Source organism: Podarcis vaucheri, assembly GCF_965113315.1.
Source record: "Podarcis vaucheri genome assembly, chromosome: 1".
Classification (NCBI taxonomy): Eukaryota; Metazoa; Chordata; class Lepidosauria; order Squamata; family Lacertidae; genus Podarcis; species Podarcis vaucheri.
Window position 1 is genome coordinate 72,730,410 of NC_138759.1, and position 24,187 is coordinate 72,754,596.

Here is a 24,187-nt window from a genome sequence, read left to right on the forward strand (position 1 = left end):
ATTCAGTGGCCCCGCGATAGGGCTTTCGGGTTTCAGGCGCCCGTTTCCTTCTAAGCCACGGATGGGGAACTTCAGGACCAGGGGTCAAATGCAGCCCCTCTCCATCTCGGCCGTGGGCCTCTTTCCCAGGCCGTGTACCAGTGCCGGATTTACGTATAAGCTAAACAAGCTATAACTTAGGGCCCCACTCTCTTGGGGGGCCCAAAAAAATTAAAGGGGGGGGGACTGGATATACATTTCCAAAATATAAGATAAAAAACAAATAAAATAAAACCTACATACAGCAACAGTGGGTTGGGTTGTGTAGGCTCCTATTCGTTATGTGCAAATGGTTTTAGATACCTATTAGGTCCATAAATTACCATATAGCGTATATTCAACAGAAAAAGCAGCAATTTCTTGTTGACAAAGGACAGCTGGACATCTAAAGGGCCCCATTACCTCCAGTAGCTTAGGGCCTCATCAAACCTAAATCCGGCCCTGCGTGTATCCTTCACCCCAAGGAACGCCCCTTATCAGTCTTTGCTCAGCCTTGCTTGTGGTAGCTGGAATGGGTCCCTGAACTCTGACTGTGCTTCTTGCTTGCCTGACAGGTTGTGTGAGGGTGTGGAAACTAGGCTAGGGTACAAAGGCAAAATTCACATCAGTTGCCCCATCCAACACTGGCATACCGGCTCAGGGAAGGGGTGTTGCCTTTGAACTGAAAAGCATTTCTGACAATGGCCTTAGGTTGCAATCCTAAAATGCTTGCTAGCGTAAGCCACATTCAATTCAGGATTACTTCCAGAGACACGCATCTAGTATCCTATTCAAAACCTGTGCTTTTTATTTTTGTAGAATCATAGCATGGTTCATAAATTATCTAGAGTTAAGGGTGAGTAGTGTGGTGGTCAGGTTTCCTGATGATACTGTTCAGAGATGTTAAAGAGATTGTGAAAAGCTCCAAAAAGACCTCTCTGAACTGAGTGACTGGGCAGTAAATGGACAAGTGAAATTCAGTGTAAACAAATTTAAAGTGATGTGCGTCAAACACAATCTTAATTTCTTATATATGCTCATGGAGTCTGAACTGGTGGTGACTGACAAGCAGTAAGACCTTGGAGTCAAAACGAATAGCTCCATGAATGGCCCAGCGTGTGGCAGCTGTGAAGAAGGCAAATTCCATGCTAGGGATCATTAGGAAAGGATTTGACAAGGAACTGCCAATATCATAATGCAATTATTCAAATCTATGGTGTGACTGCATTTGGTATATATAGTGTTTCAGGGGTTGGCAAAATTTTTATGGCTTGGGCCGCTTCACCGTCCCGAAGATGCTGCAGTGGGCCAGAGTGCGTGCACGCACACATGCGCAAACACTATTTCCAGCGCTCCTTCCGGCGCAGAGGATTGGTTGCAGGAGCTTCCTGCAGCCAGCCAGTGTCGCGGAAGGCGGTCCCCACTCTGCTCCGTGCCAGTTTAGCGCGGCGCATGGGAGCCAACCAAACGGGCAGTGGGGTCCCTGAGCGGGTGGTGGAGGTCCACGGGCTGGTTAAACGACCCCTATGGGCCACTTGTGGCGCATGGGTCCTAGGTTGCCGACCCCTGGTTCTGAGCACATCTCAAAGGTCAGAAAAGGGCAACGAAAACGATCAAGGGGGTGTTGCAACTCCTCTGAGGAAAGGTTGCAGTACTGAGGTGATTATGCATAGCATTATCATTATTTATTGATTTTATATACCGCCCTATACCTGCAAAAAGGGACGTGGGTGGTGCTGTGGGTTAAACCACAGAGCCTAGGGCTTGCCAATCAGAAGGTCGGTGCTTCGAATCCCTGCAACGGGGTGAGCTCCCTTTGCTCGGTCCCTGCTCCTGCCAACCTAGTTCAAAATCACGTCAAAGTGCAAGTAGATAAATAGGTACCGCTCCGGCGGGAAGGTAAACGTCGTTTCCGTGCACAGCTCTGGTTCGCCAGAAGCGGCTTAGTCATGCCGGCTTCTTCGGCCAATAAAGCGAGATGAGCGCCGCAACCCCAGAGTCGGTCACGACTGGACCTAATGGTCAGGGGTCCCTTTACCTATACCCGCTGGTCTCGGGCATGTAGATAGAGGATAGAAAAAAGTCCTTCCCCACCTCATAACACTAGAACTCAGGGCCATCCAATGAAACTGAATGTTAGACAATTCAGGACAGAGAAAAGAAAGTACTTCTTCACACAGTGCATAGTTGAACTATGGAACTTTCTCCCTCAAGAAGCAGTGATAATGATTTTGCTTTTCCTGATTTAATGAATTAAAAAATAAAAACCAGAGCAAGTTGTTTCAAGAAACAGGTTTATTTAATCAACGCCTTTATGACAGGAAAACAAGCTTTTTCATATAAAACAATATTCCATAGTTTCTAGAAAATGACATCTCAAGAGCAGTGGTCAGTTATTAATTCTTTGCTGCCAGTTTAGGATTTTTGGCAATACATTTTTGTAGACCAACTCACTAGAATGTATCACTACAATATGCATTTATCTCAGAGTTATGTTAACAGAATACAAATGCATGCTCTGGCATTCCTGTGTCTGAAGTGCATGCACAATGATTAGTGCTCCATTGGTTCTTCAGCCTTTTCTGCAGTTTCTTCAGCAGGTTGAGCAGTCTTGAAAAGGTAAAATAAAAATATTAAATACAATTAAAATTATGTCAGTTTTAATTGTCACTGGTAGCAAATTATAGAACAAAATCTTACAAATATAAAACCCCACCAATATTTAATTTTAGAGGCCAAGTCCATTCTGATTTTCAATATTCCACAATTCTGCACTAAATAATTGCATAGAATCAAAATCAAATTAGGCCACGATATATCTTTTTTAATCAAATCTTTGCAGCTTTAATATAATTCCCATTTAGTTTCCAAGCCTGACAGCAGTCATACTATACATGCCTGCTTTAAATGTAATTTATTCCTCTTATTTAAAAAATGGTTCTGAAGTTCCAATATAGATAAGTGTTCAACATAAAAAACCTTTTAGATAAACATGATTCGGTGACTGAAAAACCCAATAATGGTTGTACCAAATAATTTCATACTGGAGCCTATTAAGTGTCCTCTCATTGTCCCCATTTACAGGACAACTTCCTTAAAATTACTTTGTGATATCCAGCTTATCTTTAGTGCCATGGCATCTGAAGGGGCTATTTTTGTTGATTCCCCCTCCTGCAGCCGTCAGAAAATGTATTCTAGAGAGTTAGAATCTGTTCAGAACAGATTTTGAGGGCTGCTGGGGTGGTAGATGGGGAGGAGAAATCAGCAAAAGTTATTGCCTTTCATTAGTAGATGTCTCCTGCAGGACCAATAAAATAATTACCTATTAACAATTACTAATATAATTAGGACAATTAAGACAGTTAAATGTTATCAAAGTATAGGAGTCTCATTTCTCCACAGGTTAAATATTAGACCAGGTTTGTTAATTTAAAATAATGCCTTTTTCTAGTGACGAAAGGACAAAGAGCAGATCTCAAGAGAACTACACTGGGGACAGCTTTCCACAGAAAGGGTTTCACAACCCCAAAAGGTCCTCTCTCCAATCACTACTCCTTCAAAGACAAGGAGAAATGCCTCAGTGGAAGATTGCAGAATGTGGACAGGTTCATTACAATTGAGGTGGGGTGGGGTGGATAGCCCCCAAAACCTTTGAGATAAAAGAAAATGGTAGTAGCAAAACCATAGCTTATAGAACACTAAAATCAGGTATTTTACAAAATGTTACTGTATAAGTAAATTCAATGTGTTGTATTAAATTTGCGTACCTTTCTCTGGGGTCTTTCTTCAAGTCCTTCTAGGAATGGTGCTACATCATCATCATCATAAATAGTGAACTCCATATCTTTACCAACAATCCCAATGGAAACATTCTGTTAAATGATAATTGTAAAACTAAGAAAGGCGCCACAGTCTTTCTGCAGCACAGATTATGTACATCTATTCAAAGGGAAGTCAGGAGGATTTAGACCATTCTTTCCCAACATTGTGCCTGTGCAGAAGTCTTTGTGTATGGCTTCTGCTGATGAGGCTGGTTAGGTAAATCCTGCCCATTAAAGCAAAATATTAGCCACTTCCATGATAGACACCAAGCAACACCTCCTGTTCATTTTAATCAGGCATCCCCATACTCAGCCCTCCAGCTGTTTTGGGGCTACAGTTCCCATCATCCCTGACCACTGGTCCTGTTAGCCAGGGATGATGGGAGTTGTTGTCCCAAAACAGCCGGAAGGCTGAGTTTGGGGATGCCTGATTTTAATCATGATGAGAAGCCAGCATAGGTGAAGCAAGGTGCACCTTAGCTGGCAAAGCATCTCACAATGTATTAATTGCTATGAAGGAGCAGTCCTGTACCCTTGTGGCCTCACAAATCAGTAAAATGACAGGATATGGAACACCACCATGGAGAAGATACAAAAGTGGCAGGTACATACAGGACATTCCCCAATATATATAAGCCCTTGATCACATATGTATGTATTTGACTGGAACAGGTCCAGAAAAACCTGCTCATCCAAGAATTCCTGCAGCAGCTCAAACATTGCCTTTATTACTTTGGCCCCAACCCCAGAATTTCACATAGGCCTGCTGTTATTCAAGCAATCCAGATAATCAGAACTAGTGTTATTATGCATACAAGTGTCTCCTTGCTAGTGGTGGTCAATATCCAATATTAGCCATATTCAGTGATTCATATACTTGAATCACTGGCAAATGACTTACTTGGCTATCACCTGCTATTTATAAGTCGGTAAGCACATTTCTAGTGTTTGCACAAACATGTATAAAAGTGATGCATGCAAGTGCTGTTCAAATGTAGCCGAGTTGCTTAAGCTAATGATACAGTTCAGGAGTTCTGGGTGCACTGGTAAAAGTGTTATTTTGTATCTTTTTACCTGAATAATCTTCACTACCTACAACTCTTCAGTTGTGAATTTGGGCTTCCACTTACACAAATGATAGGATTCATCCCCCTTCTGTATTGTGCTTTGCTAGTGTTACTCACGCTCCAAAATCATAGAACAGACCACAAATAAAAAAAGGTTCCAGCACTTGCCTTAGTAGTCAGATCCTGTTCTGCAGGAAGAGTCTCTCTCAAGGCACGCAGACCATGCTTAACTAGCTCATTCAGATTACCTGTAAGATATGTTTTCAGTTATGACCAGTTCAGAAGCTCAGTACAGTCGTACCTCCACTTATGTATCCCTCTGGATATGCAATCTTTGGGATGTGAATGCAGCAAACCCGGAAGTATTTTTCTGGGTTTCGCCACACGTGCATGCGCAGAAGCGCTCTATGCACGCTGCGCACATGCAGCCCTTAAGTTGTGAATTCCTCAGGATGCGGCCGGACCTCCGGAACGAATCCCGTTCGCAACTGGAGGTACCACTGTATTTCTCCTGCAGGGAAGGGGAGGTTTCAAAGCAGTGTCTCCCTTCCCATGCCTGTGATTACCAGTCAAAGTCTGCTCAGCAATAAACCAGGAACACAACATGTACATGAGAGAAAGGGGTAGAGCAATATGTGCAAAACATCATACAGTCAAACCTTGGTTGTCGAACTTAATCCATTCCAGAAGCCTGTTCGGCTTCCGAATTGTTCGACAACTGAGGGACGGCTTCTGATTGGCTGCAGGAGCTTCCTGCACTCAAGCAGAAGCCGCATTTGACCTTCAGCTTCTGAAAAACGTTCAAAAACTGGAACACTTTCGGGTTTTCGGTGTTCAGGAGCCAAAACGTACAGTAACAGGCTTTCAGGAGCCAAGGTTTGACTGTACTACAAATCAGATAGAGGAGACCAAACACTTACAGTCAGCAAATTCAGTCATGTGTCGCTCCAAGTAAGTTCGAGCTGACTGGGACCTAGCTCCAATGGACATTGCTTTGCAGTCAAAATAATTTGCAGAAGGACAGGTCTGGAAGATATGGGGACCCATATCCTAGTAAAACAAAGGGACATTATTTATTTACCATGAAATAGCATAAAGATATTTCCATTCTATTTTATTTCAAAAGAATGCAACATATAAAATCTGTAATTAACATATACGGGTACATATACAATTTTCAATTTTCAGGTTTCCTGACCAAAGGCCTAAAATAATATGGTGCTAATATTATACCATATGTTTCATGCCTTGCATATAGGATGAAATACAACTGATTCTCCTTGTATTGTTACTGCAGCAGTGGAGTCTTCTTATTCTTATTCTTAAATAAATTTGTATACCACCCTATACCTGTAGATCACAGGGTGGTTCACAACATAAAATTACAATACAGTCATACCTTGGAAGTCGAACGGAATCTGTTCCGGAAGTCTGTTTGACTTCCAAAACGTTCGCAAACCAAAGCATTCGGAAGCCCCGTCGGACATTCAGGTTCCAAAGAACGTTCGCAAACCAGAACACTCACTTCCAGGTTTGTGGCGTTCGGGAGCCAAAACGTCCGAGTACCGAGGCGTTCGGGATCCAAGGTACAACTGTATAAAAAGCAGAAAAAAACAAGAACAAAAGCAAACCAATAATCCTCCTTTCCACAACACAATTAAAAGGACATTGAATGTCAACCAGCCAAAGACCTGGTTAAAGAGAAATATTTTCACCTGGTGCCTAAAGGTATATAATGAAGGCACCAGGCGAACCTCCCGGGGGAGAGCATTCCACAAGCAGTGAGATGGAGAAGTGGGTTTTGCCGATTCCCCCTCCTTCATCCCCCCAAAACCTATTCTGGAGGTTATGGCTTGTGACAGTATAGAATGGAGGCGGGGGGAGTGGGGCAATCAGCAAAAATCACTTCCCCTTAGTGGACACCTCCACTAGATCAAAAGGTCTTGTGCTCACAGGAGGACAGCCCTTGGAGACAACCCACCGTTTACTGCCATGTTGCTAATATAGTATCATGCTTCTTCTAGCATAGAAAACTCTCATTATACTTTAGAATAATGTATCACCCAAGGAATATGTGATAGACAAGTATGAAAATCAGCCTTACATCATAGCCTGCAATGAGAAGTCCGACACCATATGGCCTTCTGCCATACCGTTGTGTTGGTATCTGCGTTTCTTGGACAAGCTGAGGAATGTGTCTCAAACGGCATGTATATTTCAGTTATAAAAACATTTCTATCCCACTTTTCCACCCTCAAGGGGGCCCTAAGCCTTACAAATAGAGAGAATAGAAAGACAAGTAATGCTGAAAGCATTTAAAATAAAAGCTATTAAGACCATCAGCAACAGACATTTCAATTAAACACAACCCACAAAACAGCTGAGCAGAGAAACCCCCCCACTAAACCAAATGCCTGTGAATACTCAACACAAATATTCAAGATATATGCACTTGATTTATTGTGGCAACTACACAAAAGTTATCACTTACTGCTCAAGTAACATGAACATGCAGAACCATTCAAATATTCCGAGTTATACTCAAGGGTGTCACTCAGTGGATATTAAGACCTCTGATAGCAGAAGATAATAAATTTTCAGATATATTCTCCCTCCCTCATCTGCTCTGGAGGACCTCCCAATCCTCTAGAGCAGAATTTGGGGGTGATGGGTGGGCTGGAGCTGCAGAAAATTACTTCCCTCCCAGTTTTGGTGATAGAAGCCTTACCATCAGCTGAGTAACACTGTTGAATACAACTCTTCAATTTTATCATTTGGTTTTTACCACTACCATCTGTGGCTGAAATTTTCCAGGGATCAGTGGATCCAGCACCTTTAATATTAAAGCAAAAGGTCTCCAATGACCTGAACTAGTTTAGTTCTTACACAAGTTAATACATTGATCAATACACTTACTGAAGTAGTAAGAACATTGGTCAAGAGCAGAGCATAATCTATGTGCGTCTCAAGATTACAATCACAAAAAAGGATACTGCTTCCAATCAGAGATACTAGTCGAGACACTGGAAGAGGTCTGTCAAATACAAATCTAGAATCCAGACACTCCTGGCGCATGAAATTGCTGCAGGATTCAAAGAGAGAAACAAAAATACATCAGTAGATTGCTTGTTATGCGCAGGTTTCATTCTAGGTGTAGCTCTGATCCTTGTTGTGATTAATGGAGTGCCCTGCAGTAGCCCCATCTAGAGGGCATCAGCTTAGGCAAGCTGTTCAGCTACAATTATATTGCTTGGGGGTCGCAGCAACAAGCAGTGCTCAAATCTCACCTCTCCAAGAAGTTACTGGACAGAGTATGTTTAGCCACTGTGTTTTATATGAGGTTTTAATGTTAGTTATGCTGCAAATCACTTTGGGACATTCTTCTCCATGTGAAAAGCAATGAATAATAAGAAATAGGGTTTATTCAGGCTGCAATCCTATATTCACTTACTTGGGAACAAACGCCACTGAACTCAATGGCACTTACTTCTGAGTAGACATGCACAACATTGCCTGGCAAGTCACTGTTCTGCCCATCTCAGCCCCTTCCCCTGCACCCTCACAATACTGGCTACCTCTTAGCTGAATCCCAGACAACGTGTTTATAAATTTGCTTTAATTCCAGTCAATGGTACCACTGGGTTTTACATGCAATTTTATGTACTCTTAAAAGGAGGCATAGAAATATTTGAAATGCACTAAAATAGGTGTAATTTTATCTCTGTGCCCTAAATATGAAATAAACCACTTTGCAAAATTACCATAGAAGTCTTGCATCAGCAGTAAGCCCAGCAATTGAAATACCAATATGGTTGTCAACATATAAGATTTTTTTCTGATGAGCTGCCAGCTCAGACTGTGCCCTCTAAACACAGAAAAAAATAGTTGTGAGTCACACAAACATTTTGACAATGACAAGTATGGTTATAGTAACAACTGAATGGAGAGTCTTTTATCCATCCCTTCTTATGAACACATGAAAATGCAGTACACTGCCAGATGATTGGTCCAGACCAGTGGTTCCCAATTGGTGGTCCATGGACCCCAGGTCTGCATAACCCACCCAGGGGGTCTGTTACACCATTCACATAACAAAAATTACCATAGACATATCAAAATTTTCAAAAGTAGTGGGTCCATGGCTTGGCTTTTGAAAAATGGGGTCTGCTGTACTTCGGCAACTGGGAACCACTCTTCTAGGTAGCTCAGTATAGGCAACTCCCCATTTATGTGGGAGTTACATTGTGAGGCACAGCACATTTTAGTGAAATCATGTATATTTGAAGCACGACTGAAAAAGTCTGCAAACAAACCATTCTGCCCCCACCCCACTTTTGTGACGTTTTCGAGTCACTTCCAGGTTTGGCACATATCAGACACGCCTAAAACCATCGCTGCTTGTACTGTCTATCTGGCAGCAGCTCAGCAATGATTAATGGCGGGTAGTGTATTTAGAAAGGAAAAAGCACCATTATGTTCTATTATTTCCAGAGCATTTAGAATGCAGTACTTTACTTCATGGTAGTTAGGCTTACAATTGTATAATAAAGGAGTTCAGATATATTATAGAATCATAGCATTGTAAAGTTGGACAGGACCACAAGAGTCATCTAGTCCAACCCTCTGCAATGCAGAAATCTTTTCCCCAACGTAGGGCTCAAACCCACGACCATGAAATTAAGAGTCTCTTGCTCTACCAACTGAGCTCTACCAGATACAAGGATGCTTGGCAGCGGTGGGATTCAAACCCACACTTCCAGAGATACTTGCCCTATACAATAGTCCCTCTTACCACTGACATATTATTATAGTAGGAAAGAATTGCATGCATCCTCTTCTCATTTTAAAGGGGGGGAGAGAATTAACTCCAAGCTTTACCCTAATGTTTACCTTTAAAGCAACTAGAACAGCATGGTTCTTTGATTTTAGTCCAACAGTTGCAGAGCCTTGCTTCACAGCCTCCATTGCATATTCAATTTGATGAATTCGCCCCTAAAGAAGAAAACACAGATTAAAATGTTCCTCTTTTAAAATGTGCTGACTCCAGAAGTACATTGATGATATTGCATACTGCAATAAGCAACCTTCTGGCACCACTGCAACTGGGAAGATGAAAGAGACAGAGAGAGAAAAAATACACACCAAGTTACAGTAACAAGGAACTTCTGAACTAACATAGTGAAGCGCTGCAGCTTGGCTTGTATGTGCATTCTCTCCCAGCACCACAACCTTCCCAGAAAGTCTTTTTACTTTGGGCTGCCAGATATATTTCATTCCGTATGCCTTTTATAATTCCATAATTTACCAGCCAATGGAATATAACAAATGCCTTTTTATGTTCTAGTGGAGTCAATGGCTTCACAAGACAGTGTTTGGAACATTGATACAATTATGTTCTGACCAAGCAACCCTAAATACTTTTCACACCAAGTAAAACATAAAGTACCTGAAGAATTACTATCCATTTGGCAAGGATCTCTGTTGTTCATTCACAAACAGCACATGCATACACACAAAACAGGAATTGGTGTAACTGTGTACACACTAGTTCTTACAACTTTCCCTTAAAAAAAAAATGATTGCACTTTCCCCAATGTCTAGGCAATCAATCAGACTCATATGGAAAACTGTTTACTAGCATATTCCTTTGGCTATTAAAGTTAGGTACAAATCACTGCAATGAGTTGAGAAAAATAATAAATAAATAAATAAATAATAATAATAATAATACCTGAGGGCTCCAAACGGTGACATCATTGTCATACTGGTTGCGAAACTAAAGTGCACAAAATAGAATCTATTAACATGAGTAGCATTATCAGCTACAAAGGTACAACATTATGCTTTAAAACCTTTTAAAGTAAGACATAAGAACAGCCGTGTTGGTTCAGGCCAAAGGCCCATCTACTCTAGCATCCTGTTCTCACGGTGGCCAACCTGATGCCTACGGGAAGCACACCTGAGTGCAACAGCACTCTGCCCACTTGTGATGCCCAGAAACTGTTCAAAGACATATTACCTATGGCAGTGAAGGTACAGCCAGTAGCCACAAAAATATACAGGCTGGGACAAATTTTACTTTCAAGAGAAGACTGAAGAAGGTTTGTTTGTTTAAATGTGGCACTTCACAATTATTAAGGTTTGCTAAGAAGCTCAGAATGCAAAGCTAGGCATAGGGAGGAAGGGAGAAATAAGGTAAGGTATGGGAAAGAAAGAGATTAGAATTACTCAAAGTTATTGCAAACAGTGCAGTAAGTAGCATAGGCACATGGCCTAATCATGTTATCATGGATTAGGGGTAAGAAAGAACATTTTTAAGGTGAGGAGCTTTAAAGAAATGATTCGTGATTAGCAACCCAATACTGAACATGCTGCACAGAAACAAGTCCGAAGTCTAACACTACAATCCTGCTTCCTTAAAATCAAGGTAAGTTTTACTTTTGATTACAGTAAGAGCAACATCATGCCTTTTTTGGCTGATCAAAGCATGAATCAACACACTACTAGACAATTGCAGAATAACAGCTTTCTACAGCATTAACTGCCCCACACTAGCCATGTTGAATCAAATGGTCTCACTTCTCTTTGAAAGACTGCATTCAGGGTCTACAAGACATTGAAGCACTTTGGCATTTTTAAACCAAATTCAAAACTCCTACTTGAATGAAATTTTAACAGAACACTTTTCTGCTATTTTAGTGGGGATCAAGAAAATTCTAAGATGTGTTCTAAACAAGAAATCTGCAAATTAAAATTTGATTATATGAAGGTGCGTGTGAGGGCTACATGAAGGCCTATATTTAATTCAAGAAGTTATGCTGAAGTACATGTCTCTTGCTCATAGAATACCCGGAAGAAGTAAAACTGGAGACTGGCACCACCGGGGCTCTAAAATATTTGATACAGCCACATACATACCTGTTCAACTTTCACCCTGAGAAAAGTCCTCCCCCACTACCCCGAAGTCATACAGAGGAGAACAATGGAGTCATGAAGCAGAATAAAATGCTGCATCATTGAGCAATGGTGAATGATTCGCTCTTTGTGCAAACTGGACATATGCTTCCTCTGGAGGTTATACAGAAAAACTGGACGGCAACCAGTTTCTGGTCAGACATTTTATCTTGCCTGACAAGCCTGCGATTTCGAAGGGATGAGAAAGGAGTTTCGCTTTCGGTTAAGGAGGAGAGAATTTGAGATTATTATCGGGTTGAGGTGTTGGGGCAGCCATAATAGTCCCTGCATCTTAGAGAAAGGTGGATTATCTTCTTTTATGGAAAAAAAATCTGAACAAACGGTGCGGGAGGGATTGATGCTAAGGCTGCCCCTTTCTTGCGGAAGGGGCTCGGAGGAGCGAAAAAGAAGATTTGGGAATGCAGGAAAGTTTGATTTAGGGAGGGGGCGGAGGGATCAGCCAAAGAGATGCGGAGGCAGCGCTGGGAGGCTTCAGGCTCCTGAAGGCGGCAGGAGAAGAGGCACAACCTGGGCCCAGGCACAACCACCACTCCGATGTGCTGACTCACCCACTTACTCCGACGAGGGAGACGCATCCTCCCCGCGATCTCTCCCCGGGCTCCTTCTGACTCTCCCTCCCTCTCTCTCTCCCTCCCGCCGGCCCCCGATCCCCACCCGTCTCACCATGTCGGCTGCTTCCCGAACACCACCACGAGCGGCTGCACCAGCAAGGGTGGCTTTGGGGAAAAAGGAGATCGATAGCTCGGCGAGCGTCGAGTGCGGGCTTCGGGACTTCCTTCCGTCTCTGGCGAGGAATCGCAGCCGATCGCCAAACCCCCGATCCAAAGGCGCCTCGCCAGGACGGCTCCTCCCTCTGGAACAGCGGAAGGTCGGCGCGTGCGCACTGGACACTCGCCGCTTCGTACTGTGAGCTGCCCTGAGATCGTCAGACGAAGGGCGGTATACACCTTTAATGAAATAATAATAATAATAATAATAATAATAATAATAATAATAATAATAATAGCGACCTGCCCCATCCTTTAGCTGTTGTTGTTTTTCCCCTTTTAAAATACTAACAATTCAATACTATGTGAGTCTCCACAAAAGTAAGTCCCCTTGAATTTAATGAGATTTAGTAAACGTAAAGGGACCTCTGACCATTAGGTCCAGTCGTGACCAGCACTGGGGTTGTGGCGCTCATCTCGCTTTATTGGCTAAGGGAGCCGGCGTACAGCTTCCGGGTCATGTGGCCAGCATGACTAAGCCGCTTCAGCCGAACCAGAGCAGCACACGGAAACGCCGTTTACCTTCCCGCCGGAGCGGTACCTATTTATCTACTTGCACTTTGACGTGCTTTCGAACTGTAGGTTAGCAGGAGCAGGGACCGAGCAACGGGAGCTCACCCCATCGTGGGGATTCGAACCGCCGATCTTCTGATCGGCAAGTCCTAGGCTCTGTGGTTTAACCCACAGCGCCACCCGCGTCCCTTAATGAGATTTAGTCCCAGGTAAATTAGTGTGGGACTGCAACGTAGATTGACAGAACTAGGTGAGTTGGTGGGAATTGTAATCCAAAATGTCTGGAGGGCACCAGGTTGGTAAAGACTGGTATACATAAAAAGCTGTGGAATTATAGAGGCAATCAGGTGGCACTCTTGGCAGCACAGAGAGTCCAGAGCAAGGCATTAGGCCAGGCATCCCCAAACATGGCCCTCCAGATGTTTTGGGACTTCAACTCCCATCATCCCTAGATAACAGCACCAGTGGTCAGGGAGTTTGGGGGTACCTGCATTAGGCCAACCTTGCAGGAGGGCAAGTGCACTCCGTTAATGGGTGGGGCCAAAACAAATGAGATGGGGCAACAAGTTCAAGTCAAAGCAATTTACGGAAGCTTAAGGAGCCCGGGAAAATATCAAGGCCTTTGCCTGGCACCGAAATTACATCAAGGTCACATACAGGGTATCATGCTTTAATTCTGCTGTATGCATCTAAGTTACCCCTTCTGTTGCTACACTGAAGTAGCTTCCCAGAAAGAAGTTGCACAGCATATTAATGGAGCTTGGGCATGCCTCATTCTAAGTAATATTCCAGTGTAGTGAATAAATCATGCTGTTGGCCTGTATTGATCATCTGTAAGGATTGATGATTGTTACATCCTGATTCACCAAAATTCACCCAACAACATTTTTACACCCGAAAACCAGGACATCAGGATTTTTATACTACTACTATCTTACCAATAACAGTGTGAATCATATCTAATGAGAGAAAATATGGGCTCTGGGGTGACTGTGCACATCCCTCATTCCTACCTCGTCTGCGCACCCTTCTCAAGGTCTTCTTGTGAAGAAAGATACATGCATCTGTTATATCCTTCCTTTTTGCCGTAGCACATATTCACTCTTTTGGGGGTATGAGGAAGAATGGGCACATAGTTCTTTTTTCTGTGCTCTCATGTTTGAAAGGGTAGGAGACCTGTTGAAAGAGGACAGGATTCCTGCCCTTTTAAATAGTCTGAGTAGAAAAGGGGATTTCAGTAAAGGTACCTTGTTATGCAAGTTACACTTGCTGAAATCCTCTCTTCTGCACAAGTATTAAAGATACAGAAGGCACCTGGCCATCCTACTTAAAGAGTCTTTAAAGACTTACAAAATTATTCTTGCTCATCCTCACAGAATAGTAACAGATCCTAGTTGTCACAAGCTATGTCCCCAAGTATAAGCATTTTACATAGGTTTTGCTACATTTTTGGCTGTTGTGATCAAGAATATTATTAGCTCATTGCTATATTTGTTTTGTTTATTTATTAAATTTCCATACTTCCCTTCAGCCGAGGATCATCTGGCTGTTTACAATATATTTTGACTGCCAACGCAAAAGAAAAGTTCTGATATGGAAACTTATCATTAATACAAATTTGTCTGGAGTCCCTTTTGCTATATGTGAGGCTTGTGTCTTTTTACCCTTGTAATTCCCTACTACACAACTAGATGGGAACTACTGCTTCAATTGCTATTTATTTAATCTATTATTTTCATTATGCCTTTGTATATGCACTCTCAGAGTTGGCAGCCTTGTTCAGCAAATAATCTTTTCTGTCTTTCATATCTTGTTTGCCAGTTGTGTTTACTCATCCATTTTTCTCTTTAGTTGTCAAGCAGCAACCACCCAAACTGCATCCTCTGTACCAAAAGCCATCTAAGGAAGCCCAGCAGATGGTCTAGCTGCTGTGAAACAAAGAGTTGCTTTCATTCTTAAATTTGTTTCCTCAGCTCTTTTCATTTGGTAACTCTGTAATAGAACATTTGACCTTTACAAAGATCAAAATGTAAATAATGTTCTTTTCATGTTGTTCTTTAGCAACCATTTAAAAAGTCAAATAACATTAAAGTCCTTTTTTACTTTTAAAATGTTATTGCTGCCAAGATCTCTCTCCCCCTCTGCCTTGGAGTCCTTCTGTGATTTATCACAATATGCATTAGACCTGAACAGGCTTGCCAGCATCAGGTGATCAGAACTATAAAGCCCAACCCTCTGTGGTTTAACATGGAATTAAGTCCCAGTGAAATCAATTAATCTAGGCTGTAGCCTTGCAGCAGAAGGCCCACTGGGTTCAGTGATGCTTATATCTAGATATGTATAGGATTGCAACCTTTTTCAAGGGAAAAAGGAGTTAGGGGGCAATCCTATATATTCTTACTTTAAGCCTTCTTGAACTCAATGGGTCTTTCTGCTAGGTAAACAGGAATAGGACTGCACTGATGGAAGCAATAATATGCTTTTACTTTGTCTTAAACTCAGAAGAAAACAGGTTCAGATTCAAGACCCATCAATAAAAACATGCATAGGATTGGACTAATTTACGAAAACAAACTTTGAAAAGGTTGTGGTTAAACTTACATAATGATAAAGTATGCACAGTATGTCACATTCAAAAAACCCAAATGATTTTATACATCTAGATTTTACTCTACAGTAAGTTGAAAACTTGCCATTGCATGAAATGTGAAAAGCCATTTCTTAGAACTTTATATTGTTTCCAAGAATATACTTATTACTGAAATACCAATAAGCATTTCTCAAACTACCTTATGGCTTCATTTCTGTGTTTTTTGTATAATTATGGTATTGGTTTTCACTTTGAAACATCTACCTATTATGAAAATTGAACTAATGCTCAGAAAAAGTGTTGCCGATTTTAATTGAGCAGCCACCCTGCTGTGAAAAACCTCGCCTGATTTCTTCAGATCATGTTGCTGTGAAAGGAATGGGAGCGGAGCAGCTTTTCAGAGCTCATTTTGCAAATCTAGCTCAGATAGCTAGATAAAGGTCTTGTGCTTCAATTCTGCTTGTGGTTTCCCAGCAGCTTCTGGTTGGCCACTATGAGAACAGGATGCTGGACTAGACGGGCCATTGGCTTCATTCAGCAGGCTCTTATGGAACTACATCCACAAAAGACTCTTTTAGTATGGAAGCATGCCTGGATCATGATCAATAATTCTATTTTTCTTCCCAAGATATATGTTTTTGAGGCCCATCAATATTTCAGTTATGCTTCTACAGTGGAGTATGCATAGCTCAGTTCCTTGTAGCAGTTCTCTGAAACACATCAGTGCACTTCAAATAAATGAAAATGGTAAGCAGAACTGTTTGTAGGATCCAAGCCAAGGTGTAGTGCAAATAGCAGAAGAACATGGGCCATGAAAAAATTTTTTTTTACAAAGACTGCAATAAAGTCAGTGTTTTTCTTATCTGCCTCGGGAATTTAAAACAAGCTGTATTGGATCAGACCAAAGGGCTCTCTAGTTCAGCATCCTGTTCTCAGATGCCTATGGGATGCACACAAGCATGGCATGAGTGCAACAGCCCTCTCCCCACTCTCACATTGCCCAGCAAATATAATTGTGGACAAAATGTTAAGTATAGAAAATTTAATCATCCTAGCTTATCTGGCTACAGTTCTGAATTTTTGTATATCATCATCCACTAAAGAATGACATTTTAAAACACTGGAGAAGGCACCTGGGAGACTGTTTGGATGATGATTAAAATGGATCTGCCATTGATAAGAAACAGCTATATGCATAAGATGATAGCTGTAGATGTATGAAGTCTGTGCTAATACTTAACTTCTGATTTACAATACAGGAAATGACTTTGGTATAATATACCCAGCCAAGTTATTGTATTTCATAATATTTTTCAGAGTGGATTTTAGTTTTGGGAGTCCTGTTGACATCGTTCGCATTTATTTACAGTTTGCCAACCTGCCGAATAATGCATTGGCTGCAACCGCTTTGTGTTATTTCAATTCAACATTATGTACAGCAAACATTTTCTTTGGCAGCGCCATCTTAGTCACCTCTGCTCCAAGACCATCTGCTTTGGAAGCAGAAATATGATCCTGCCTTGACAACAGCGAGACAGCTTCTGGCATCGAAACATCCTTCCTCTGCAACTGTTTTGACAGATTCCTGACTTCAGACAGTACATAATGCATGATGCCTACATTATTAGAGATTTCACTGGTGTAAAGACATTTCTGAAAACAGTGTATTTGATTTTTTTCTATGGTTCCATGTAGGCAATGGTAAAATGTCTACAACAGATTTGTAGAACTTGAGACCCCTCAAGGCAACCAGACCCCACTAGTGGGGACTACTAGTGATTGACAGTTCTTCTGCATTTGTAGTCCCAGACCTGCAACAGAAATAGCTTTACAGTACTGAGCCTTCGGTAAGTCACCATTCATAGCTCATAGATGATATATGGTTTCATAGAATCAAATACTGGTAATTGTAGAGTTGGAAGTAGTGGTGCAGCGTGGCAGGGTGGGCTCACAGGGGCAGTTGCCCTGGGCGCAAAATTGTTAGGGATACAAAATTTTAACACCTGATGCTGCCTCAATACAACTGCGCGCTTCCGTTGATGGGCTTTGTTGAAAACGGCTTCTTCATGAGAACCAGGAAGTGACCTCTCCAGACAACGGAATGACTCTTCTTTTCTTATCTCTGCAACTGCAATCTCCTGGGTGATCAAATACCATTACACAGTTGAATGCACATGCATATTCCGTCAGTTTTATTGTCTTACTCTTTTTGTGAAACATTTTACAATCAAGCAGTATATAAAAGTGGAGAAATAACAATAAATATAATGCAAACATTATTAAATTTTTACTTACATTTCAAGCCTATTCCATCCCCAATGTTCAGGATGGGCTAAAACATATAGAAATATATACATTAAGCTATTAAAAAGATGAAAAAATAGGCAATACAATATATCCACGATCTTTTTAGCAGTGGTCCATCAATTGTGGAATCTTGTTACTTGGGAGGTGTTCATAGTCTTCTCATTGTTCTTTCTTCAACCTTAAGAACATTTTTTTCTTGCCATGTATTGTAATGAAGATTGCACTGGTTCAATATATTAGTTCCTACTGTTTTTAACTATTGATTTGTTTTTAACAGTTTTGACTAGATTAAAGTTTTGAGAGAGTTCCTTTTAAAAGGTGGTTTTTGTGTGTGTGTGTGTGTGTGTGTGTGTGTGTGTAAATAAAAGGTCACCTTGTAAGAGTAATCCCCCTTGGGATTCATGCTATCTTCAGGCAAGGGTTAGAGATAAGGGGGGGGGGTGTTGCAGAGAATTCAGAGTAAGGTGAGAACCACTTGTCTGCTGGCTTCTGATACCTTCTGTATATACATAAAAGCTAATGGCCTGGAGGCACCACCATCTAAATTTCTCACCCAAAGTGAATATAGAGCTGGTGGAAGAAGTGGAGTTATAAAATGGAAAGCAGATAAGTATGAAATAACCCCCAACACCATGTCAGCTATTTCCCAGGACTGCCAAAAGTCAATCCCAATGGAAAGTGGTTTTTTCCCCCCTGAATGCTGCTTGAGGCCACCCATCCTAGCTGAGATTAAGCATTGAATGGTTATATAAATCAAAACTAACCTTTCCCAATAGTGGCCACTCAAAGATAGTCCAGGAGCAAGATATTCTGAGCTGCCTTTACAAATGGAAAGGGGGCCAGAGTGTCCTCTCTGGAATGGGCATTTGTAAGAGGGGTTCGAAGATTTTGTGCTTTCAAACAGTTATATTCTATGTGTTTCACCATGGCTGCCTGGGTACTAGGTGTACCAGGCAGTTTACATAAAGAGATTGGCACAGTGCCCTTCCTGAAACAGACACTTGTATGGCTGTTGATTCTGGAGACATTTTCAGCTGCATATCATGAGTGCCAGCTAGATGTGTGATTTAGGTGACCAAAGGATCAGGATTGTTTGCGTAAATGGGATAATGGCACAGCGTCCAGTCTCAAACTGACAGAGGTGAGTTTAGGAGAGAATTTCTTGCAGTATACTAAAGGTAAAGGGACCCCTGACCATTAGGTTCAGTCATGACCAACTCTGGGGTTGTGGCGCTCATCTCGCTTTATTGGCCAAGGGAGCCGGCGTACAGCTTCCGGGTCATGTGGCCAGCATGACTAAGCCGCTTCTGGCGAACCAGAGCAGCGCACGTAAGCGCTGTTTACCTTCCCGCCGGAGCGGTACCTATTTATCTACTTGCACTTTGACATGCTTTCGAACTGCTAGGTTGGCAGGAGCAGGGACCGAGCAACGGGAGCTCACCCCGCCGTGGGGATTCGAACTGCCGACCTTCTGATCGGCAAGTCCTAGGTTCTGTGGTTTAACCCACAGCACCACCCGCATCCCTTGCAGTATATTATGGACACCAAATAGAAGAGTTATGTCTATGCTTTGGCAGACCTTGGCTGCTAAAATTGCAGGAATTCTGGGTTGCTTTACTAAATGGGGTGTGTATCAACAGAATCAAATTTTAAGCATGGGCAGTTTGGGGGAAGAGTTATTTTGCAAACAGAGAAATATAGGCACTTTGTTTGAACTGTTTCTGTACTTTAGGAATACTGTCGTTGAACTTCATAAAAACCTAAAAAAAAATTATGTATTTCAACTTTTAACACTGCTGTTAAATGGTACATAGGCTGTATTTTACAGCTACAGCATGAGAGAAGATGACTTGTGCTACTAAAATGTTTGTAGTTTGTATTTTATACACAAACGGGTGGAACTGCAGAATTTGTTGCTAAGTGGATATTGAGGGTGTTTTTGTTTTTAACATTGTCTCATTTTTGTCTTTGTGAGATGTTAGTGTAGCTGAGCTTCCTGGTAGGATCAATTTACCTGCAGAAGTGAAAATAACATCTTGTTCAAATTGGGAATATCATTAAGAGCATTAAGATAATGGTCTTTTGAGTCCCCATCTTTGGAACATGTTAGTTTATGTGCCTAGGGAAGGGAAGTAGTTGGGTGGAACAAGGAGCTATCATCTCTGTGAGTACGAGCAGATATGGTTTGGGGAGAAACTATTCAGATCTTGTAAAAAGGGGTTGACCTTAGTATTCTTCTAGCTACTGGAGTTTACCTTAGTAGTATGGCGCCCTGTGCAAGGCCAAAATGTAACACCTGCCCCCTGCCAAGGCATATAAGGGACCTGCAGGTCTTTGGGAAGGAGTCATGAGGCTCTGGCAGGTCATAGAGCCCTGACACCTCCTTCCCAAAGTTGGTCAAGTGCTAACTAGGCTTTGGGTAGGAGGCAAGAAGATTCTAGGAGCCCTCACACCTCCTTCCTAAAGTCCAGAGCTTTGGGAAGAAGGGAAGGCACCCTCTTGGCCCCTATGTGGAGTAACCAGTCACCCTGCCCTAAATCTGCCTCTGCTAGCTATTATAAAGCCATTACCCAGTGTCAGCTGATCCCCAGCTCACAGAAATGGAGTAGCCATGTTAGTTACTCATTCTCTGACAGTGTTATTGATAAATACCGGTTTAGTCCTGAAGAAAACATCGATAAAGGACCAGCCTGGTATGACTTGCAGAGACCTGGGTGATATACTTTTGACCCAGCTTTGCACCCAAGGGTACTCAATCCAGCATCAGCACAGATTGGAGAGAGGGTGGGTGTCACCATCATTCATATATCTTTCACTGTTCTCATCAGGAAGCCGATCCCCTTTGTAACAGCCTTTGAGGGCTTGTTCTTGGTGCTGATCCTGAAAAACGGACTAATGCAAAATATGGCAGCCAAAGTGCTATTGAGGAGCAGTCTGAACACAAATTCCCATTCCAAAATTATTACACTGGTTAACAATTATTTTTCTAGGCCCAATTCAAGGAGCTTACATTTCTGCTTAAAGCCAGGGACCCCCAAACCTTAAAAAAAAAACACCTCCTGACATACCAACTTGCCTAAGTCTTAAGCTGAATGGATAAGGCCCAGCTGGTGGTTCTTGTGCAGGGTGATTGCACAGCGCTGTGAAATGCATAGCACTAATTTCCTACAAGGGAAAGCGCAGAATCCATAAAATGGGAGGATGGAAATTATTTTTATGGCGACTGACCCCTAGACTTGTTGCATAGCCCTACCCATTCTTGAATCCTGATAATTTATTGGGCTTTAGATTAGACCTGAAGATGGAACGAAATGGTGAAAATGACCTTTTACCAGCTGTGTCTAAAATGCTGTTTTAATGAGGGGCCTAATCTAAAATCCATTTTAATCAATTACTTTTCATAGTAAGAACGTCTGTTTGTTCCACTGCCAACACTTTAAGAGACAAAAATATTAAGCTAATAAAAGTTGGATGTTAAAAAAGAAAGGTGAAACAGAGAAGCATCCAGTGTGAAGGTTTGAGACGAAAAGTGTTGCATCCCTGACATTTAAAGTACAATTCTGTACTCATTTACCCTGGATCTATGCCCCACTGAACTCAGCGGGATGAACTGCACATGCCTATCCATTTCTACTCAGCAAGGCCAACCCAAATCTTTTTGGCATCTGAGATGAACCACAGAATGGTGCCCCCCCCCCCAGACCAGGAAACAAGGGGTTTGAGTGAAGATCTACATCAGGAACCAAGGTGGAAAATCAAATCAACCCCACCAGTCAGTTGAAAGGGGAATCAAAGGCCGTCATGGGGGAGGGAGGGAAAAGGGCCCCACTCTGAACCATGCCAGGTGGGTGCAGATATACCAGGGGGCTTCAGGGGGCAGCCCCTGCCATTCCCTCCCGGGTCTGCTGCTCCCGTGGAACCTGCCACTCGAGGCGGGCGGTCGCCTCACTTTGCCTCATGCTGGCCCTGCTACTCAGAAGCAAGTCCTACGGAAATCAGCGGGGCTTACTCCCCAGTAAGCAGGGCGAGAACTGCAGCTTGACAGCCAATATGTTCTGAGTTCGTGCGCTGTTCGGCCTCCCGCCGCCCTCCACCTCCGACCGTTAGGATCCAACTGTACTTGAGGGGGGGGGGGCGCGTGGCGGATTTTCTACTTCGTCGGTGCTTTCGGCGCCTACTGCCACGTGACTTCACGCGGCGGCGGCGGCGCAAAACTTCGTTCGCCACACCGGACCCTCCTGAAAGTCGTTATTTCTCAGAGCGTGGAAGCGCGCGCGAACGGACCGTTGCAGCCGTTGAGCTCTGGGAGGCGACCGCGAGTTCTCTCTGAGGGAGCGCAGCGAGCGAGGGAGAAAGAGATACTTTTACCTTTCCCTCTCTCCCTCCCTCCTCCCCCCTTTTACCCACCATGCTCCGAGTCCGGACTCTCAGCCTCTGCCGCCGCCGCCGTTTGGGCTCCGCTCGCCGCCGCCGCCGCCTCGCTCCGCGTGCCTTTCTTTCGACGAAGATGAGCGAGGCAAAGCCCGGAGGGAAGAGAAGCTGACGGCCTTCCCGCTTTTCCCGCGCGACCACCATGAGGGAAGAGGAAGAAGCCTCCTCCCCCTCCTGCTCCCCCCTCGCTCCTCACAGGCATAACAACAAACTTGCCAGCCCGCCTCCTCCTGCCCCGGCCGGCGCGGAGCCCAGCCTGAGGAACGGCTACGTGAAGGGCCACGCCACCCCGCTGCCGCAGAGCCCGCCGCTCGGCTCTGTCTCGCTGCTCCGGGCCGCTTGCCCTCGGGGCTCCCTCTCCGTGGGGCTGGGCGCCCTGGCTGCCGCTTCGGCGGCGCTGCTGCTCTCGTGCTGGCTCGCCTGGAGCGAGGGCGAGAGGAAGGCGGCGGCGGCTCCGCGGGCGCTGCTGTTGCCGCTGGCGGGACTGGGCCAGTGCCTGAGCCCGCTCTTCACCCTCGCCTGCGCTTTCTTCTTCCTCACCTGCTACCTGGCCCGGGACGAGCCCGGCGGCCCCCGGTGGCTCCTGGCGCTGCCGCTGTGCTGCCAAGCGGGGGACTTGGCGGCGCTGCTCTTCCCCTGCCGAGAGGAGGCGGCTGAGCAGGGCGCCCCCGACCCCCCGACGGCCCAACTGCAGGTGCTGGCGGGCCGGCTGCTGGTCACGCTGAGCACCGTGGCCGGGCTGACCCTCGCGCAGCGCAGCCTCAGGCACCGCAGGAGACTCCTGCTGCTGGTTTTCTCCGCCCTCGTGTGGCTGCTGTCGCTCTCCAGCCTGGGCTCTCTGGCCCCGGCCCTTAGGCCCCTGCTGTCCGGCGCCGTCGGAGTGGCGGGGTGCCTGTTGGCGCTGCTGGGCGGACGGCGCTGCGCCTTCGCCTCCTGCTGCTGTTGCTCGCCCGGGCGGGAGCCCCAGCCGCACCACCAGCCCCAGCCGCCGCCGCTGCACGACCACCGCCAGTCTCCTTACCCCAAGTCGCCGAGCGGCGCAGCAGAGGAAAAAGTGCCCGTGATCCGACCCCGGAGGAGATCCAGCTGCGTGTCTTTGGGGGAGACGTCCACCAGTTACTATGGGAGCTGCAAAATGTTCAGGAGACCCTCGTTGCCTTGCATTTCCAGAGAACAGGTAAGCCTTCCTCCGGCAGGGAGGTGAAGGGTAACTTTTCTCTAACAGAAAACTTTGGCCTCACCAAGGACGCTGGAGAAAGAAGATCGCAGTTTGTTTGCTAGGCGCTCAGGCCACTATTTTGATGCTTTAGGTTTATCTTAAATCCGAGGTGAAACTGAACATTCCGATTTGGTCTGTACTTAGAACTCCAGTCTCCTGGTATAAACTTCCAGAGAGGGAGCTGCGGAAGGAAAAACAACAAGAGTCCTGTATGCCCTGATATTATTGGCTTTTGAAGTGCTACTTGACTATTTGTTGTGCTTCCTGATATTCTACCCCTTTTGAAAACTTGCATGCTCCACGCTCAGTTACATGGGAACATAAAATGAAACCTTATTAGGACTTTGTAACAGGACAGCAAAAATGGTGAAGTGATGTATTTTGGGTCAGTAACTTCTACAGAAAGAAAGACTTTTTAGTTGCAAAGTTAGTATGAATTTTCAAACTGAATTTCCACACAACCATGGAGCTTTTGGAAT

The 24,187-nt window shown here is 43.9% G+C and overlaps 2 protein-coding genes across 2 annotated transcripts in view; one reads left to right on the forward strand and one right to left on the reverse strand.

Moving 5' to 3' along the window:
• Nucleotides 1–2,295: 2,295 nt before the first annotated feature.
• PSMA1 (proteasome 20S subunit alpha 1) lies at nucleotides 2,296–12,698 on the reverse strand. Its single transcript, XM_082195206.1, has 10 exons — nucleotides 12,545–12,698; nucleotides 10,638–10,682; nucleotides 9,797–9,898; nucleotides 8,668–8,771; nucleotides 7,900–7,988; nucleotides 7,011–7,081; nucleotides 5,827–5,956; nucleotides 5,075–5,154; nucleotides 3,786–3,890; nucleotides 2,296–2,628 (listed from the first exon to the last, which is right to left on the reverse strand). The coding sequence occupies exons 1-10, from the start codon at nucleotides 12,545–12,547 to the stop codon at nucleotides 2,572–2,574; spliced, it is 786 nt and encodes a 261-aa protein (XP_082051332.1). The 5' UTR covers nucleotides 12,548–12,698; the 3' UTR covers nucleotides 2,296–2,571.
• An 8,566-nt stretch (nucleotides 12,699–21,264) lies between these two features.
• PDE3B (phosphodiesterase 3B) overlaps nucleotides 21,265–24,187 on the forward strand; it is a 58,512-nt gene continuing 55,589 nt past the window's right edge. Inside the window, exon 1 of the mRNA XM_082193088.1 lies at nucleotides 21,265–23,666. Within this exon, the coding sequence (XP_082049214.1) occupies nucleotides 22,632–23,666 (1,035 nt within the window). The 5' untranslated portion in view covers nucleotides 21,265–22,631. The remainder of the gene's footprint in view (nucleotides 23,667–24,187) is intronic.

What these genes read in the sequence shown, in the direction of transcription:
- PSMA1 (XM_082195206.1), bottom strand. An exon ending in TCACCGTTTGGAGCCCTCAG is followed by an intron (nt 9,899 to 10,637) that starts GTATTATTATTA and finishes TTTCTTCTTTAG; the next exon opens with GGGCGAATTCATCAAATTGA. An exon ending in TTCTCATTGCAGGCTATGAT is followed by an intron (nt 5,957 to 7,010) that starts GTAAGGCTGATT and finishes TTGTTTTACTAG; the next exon opens with GATATGGGTCCCCATATCTT.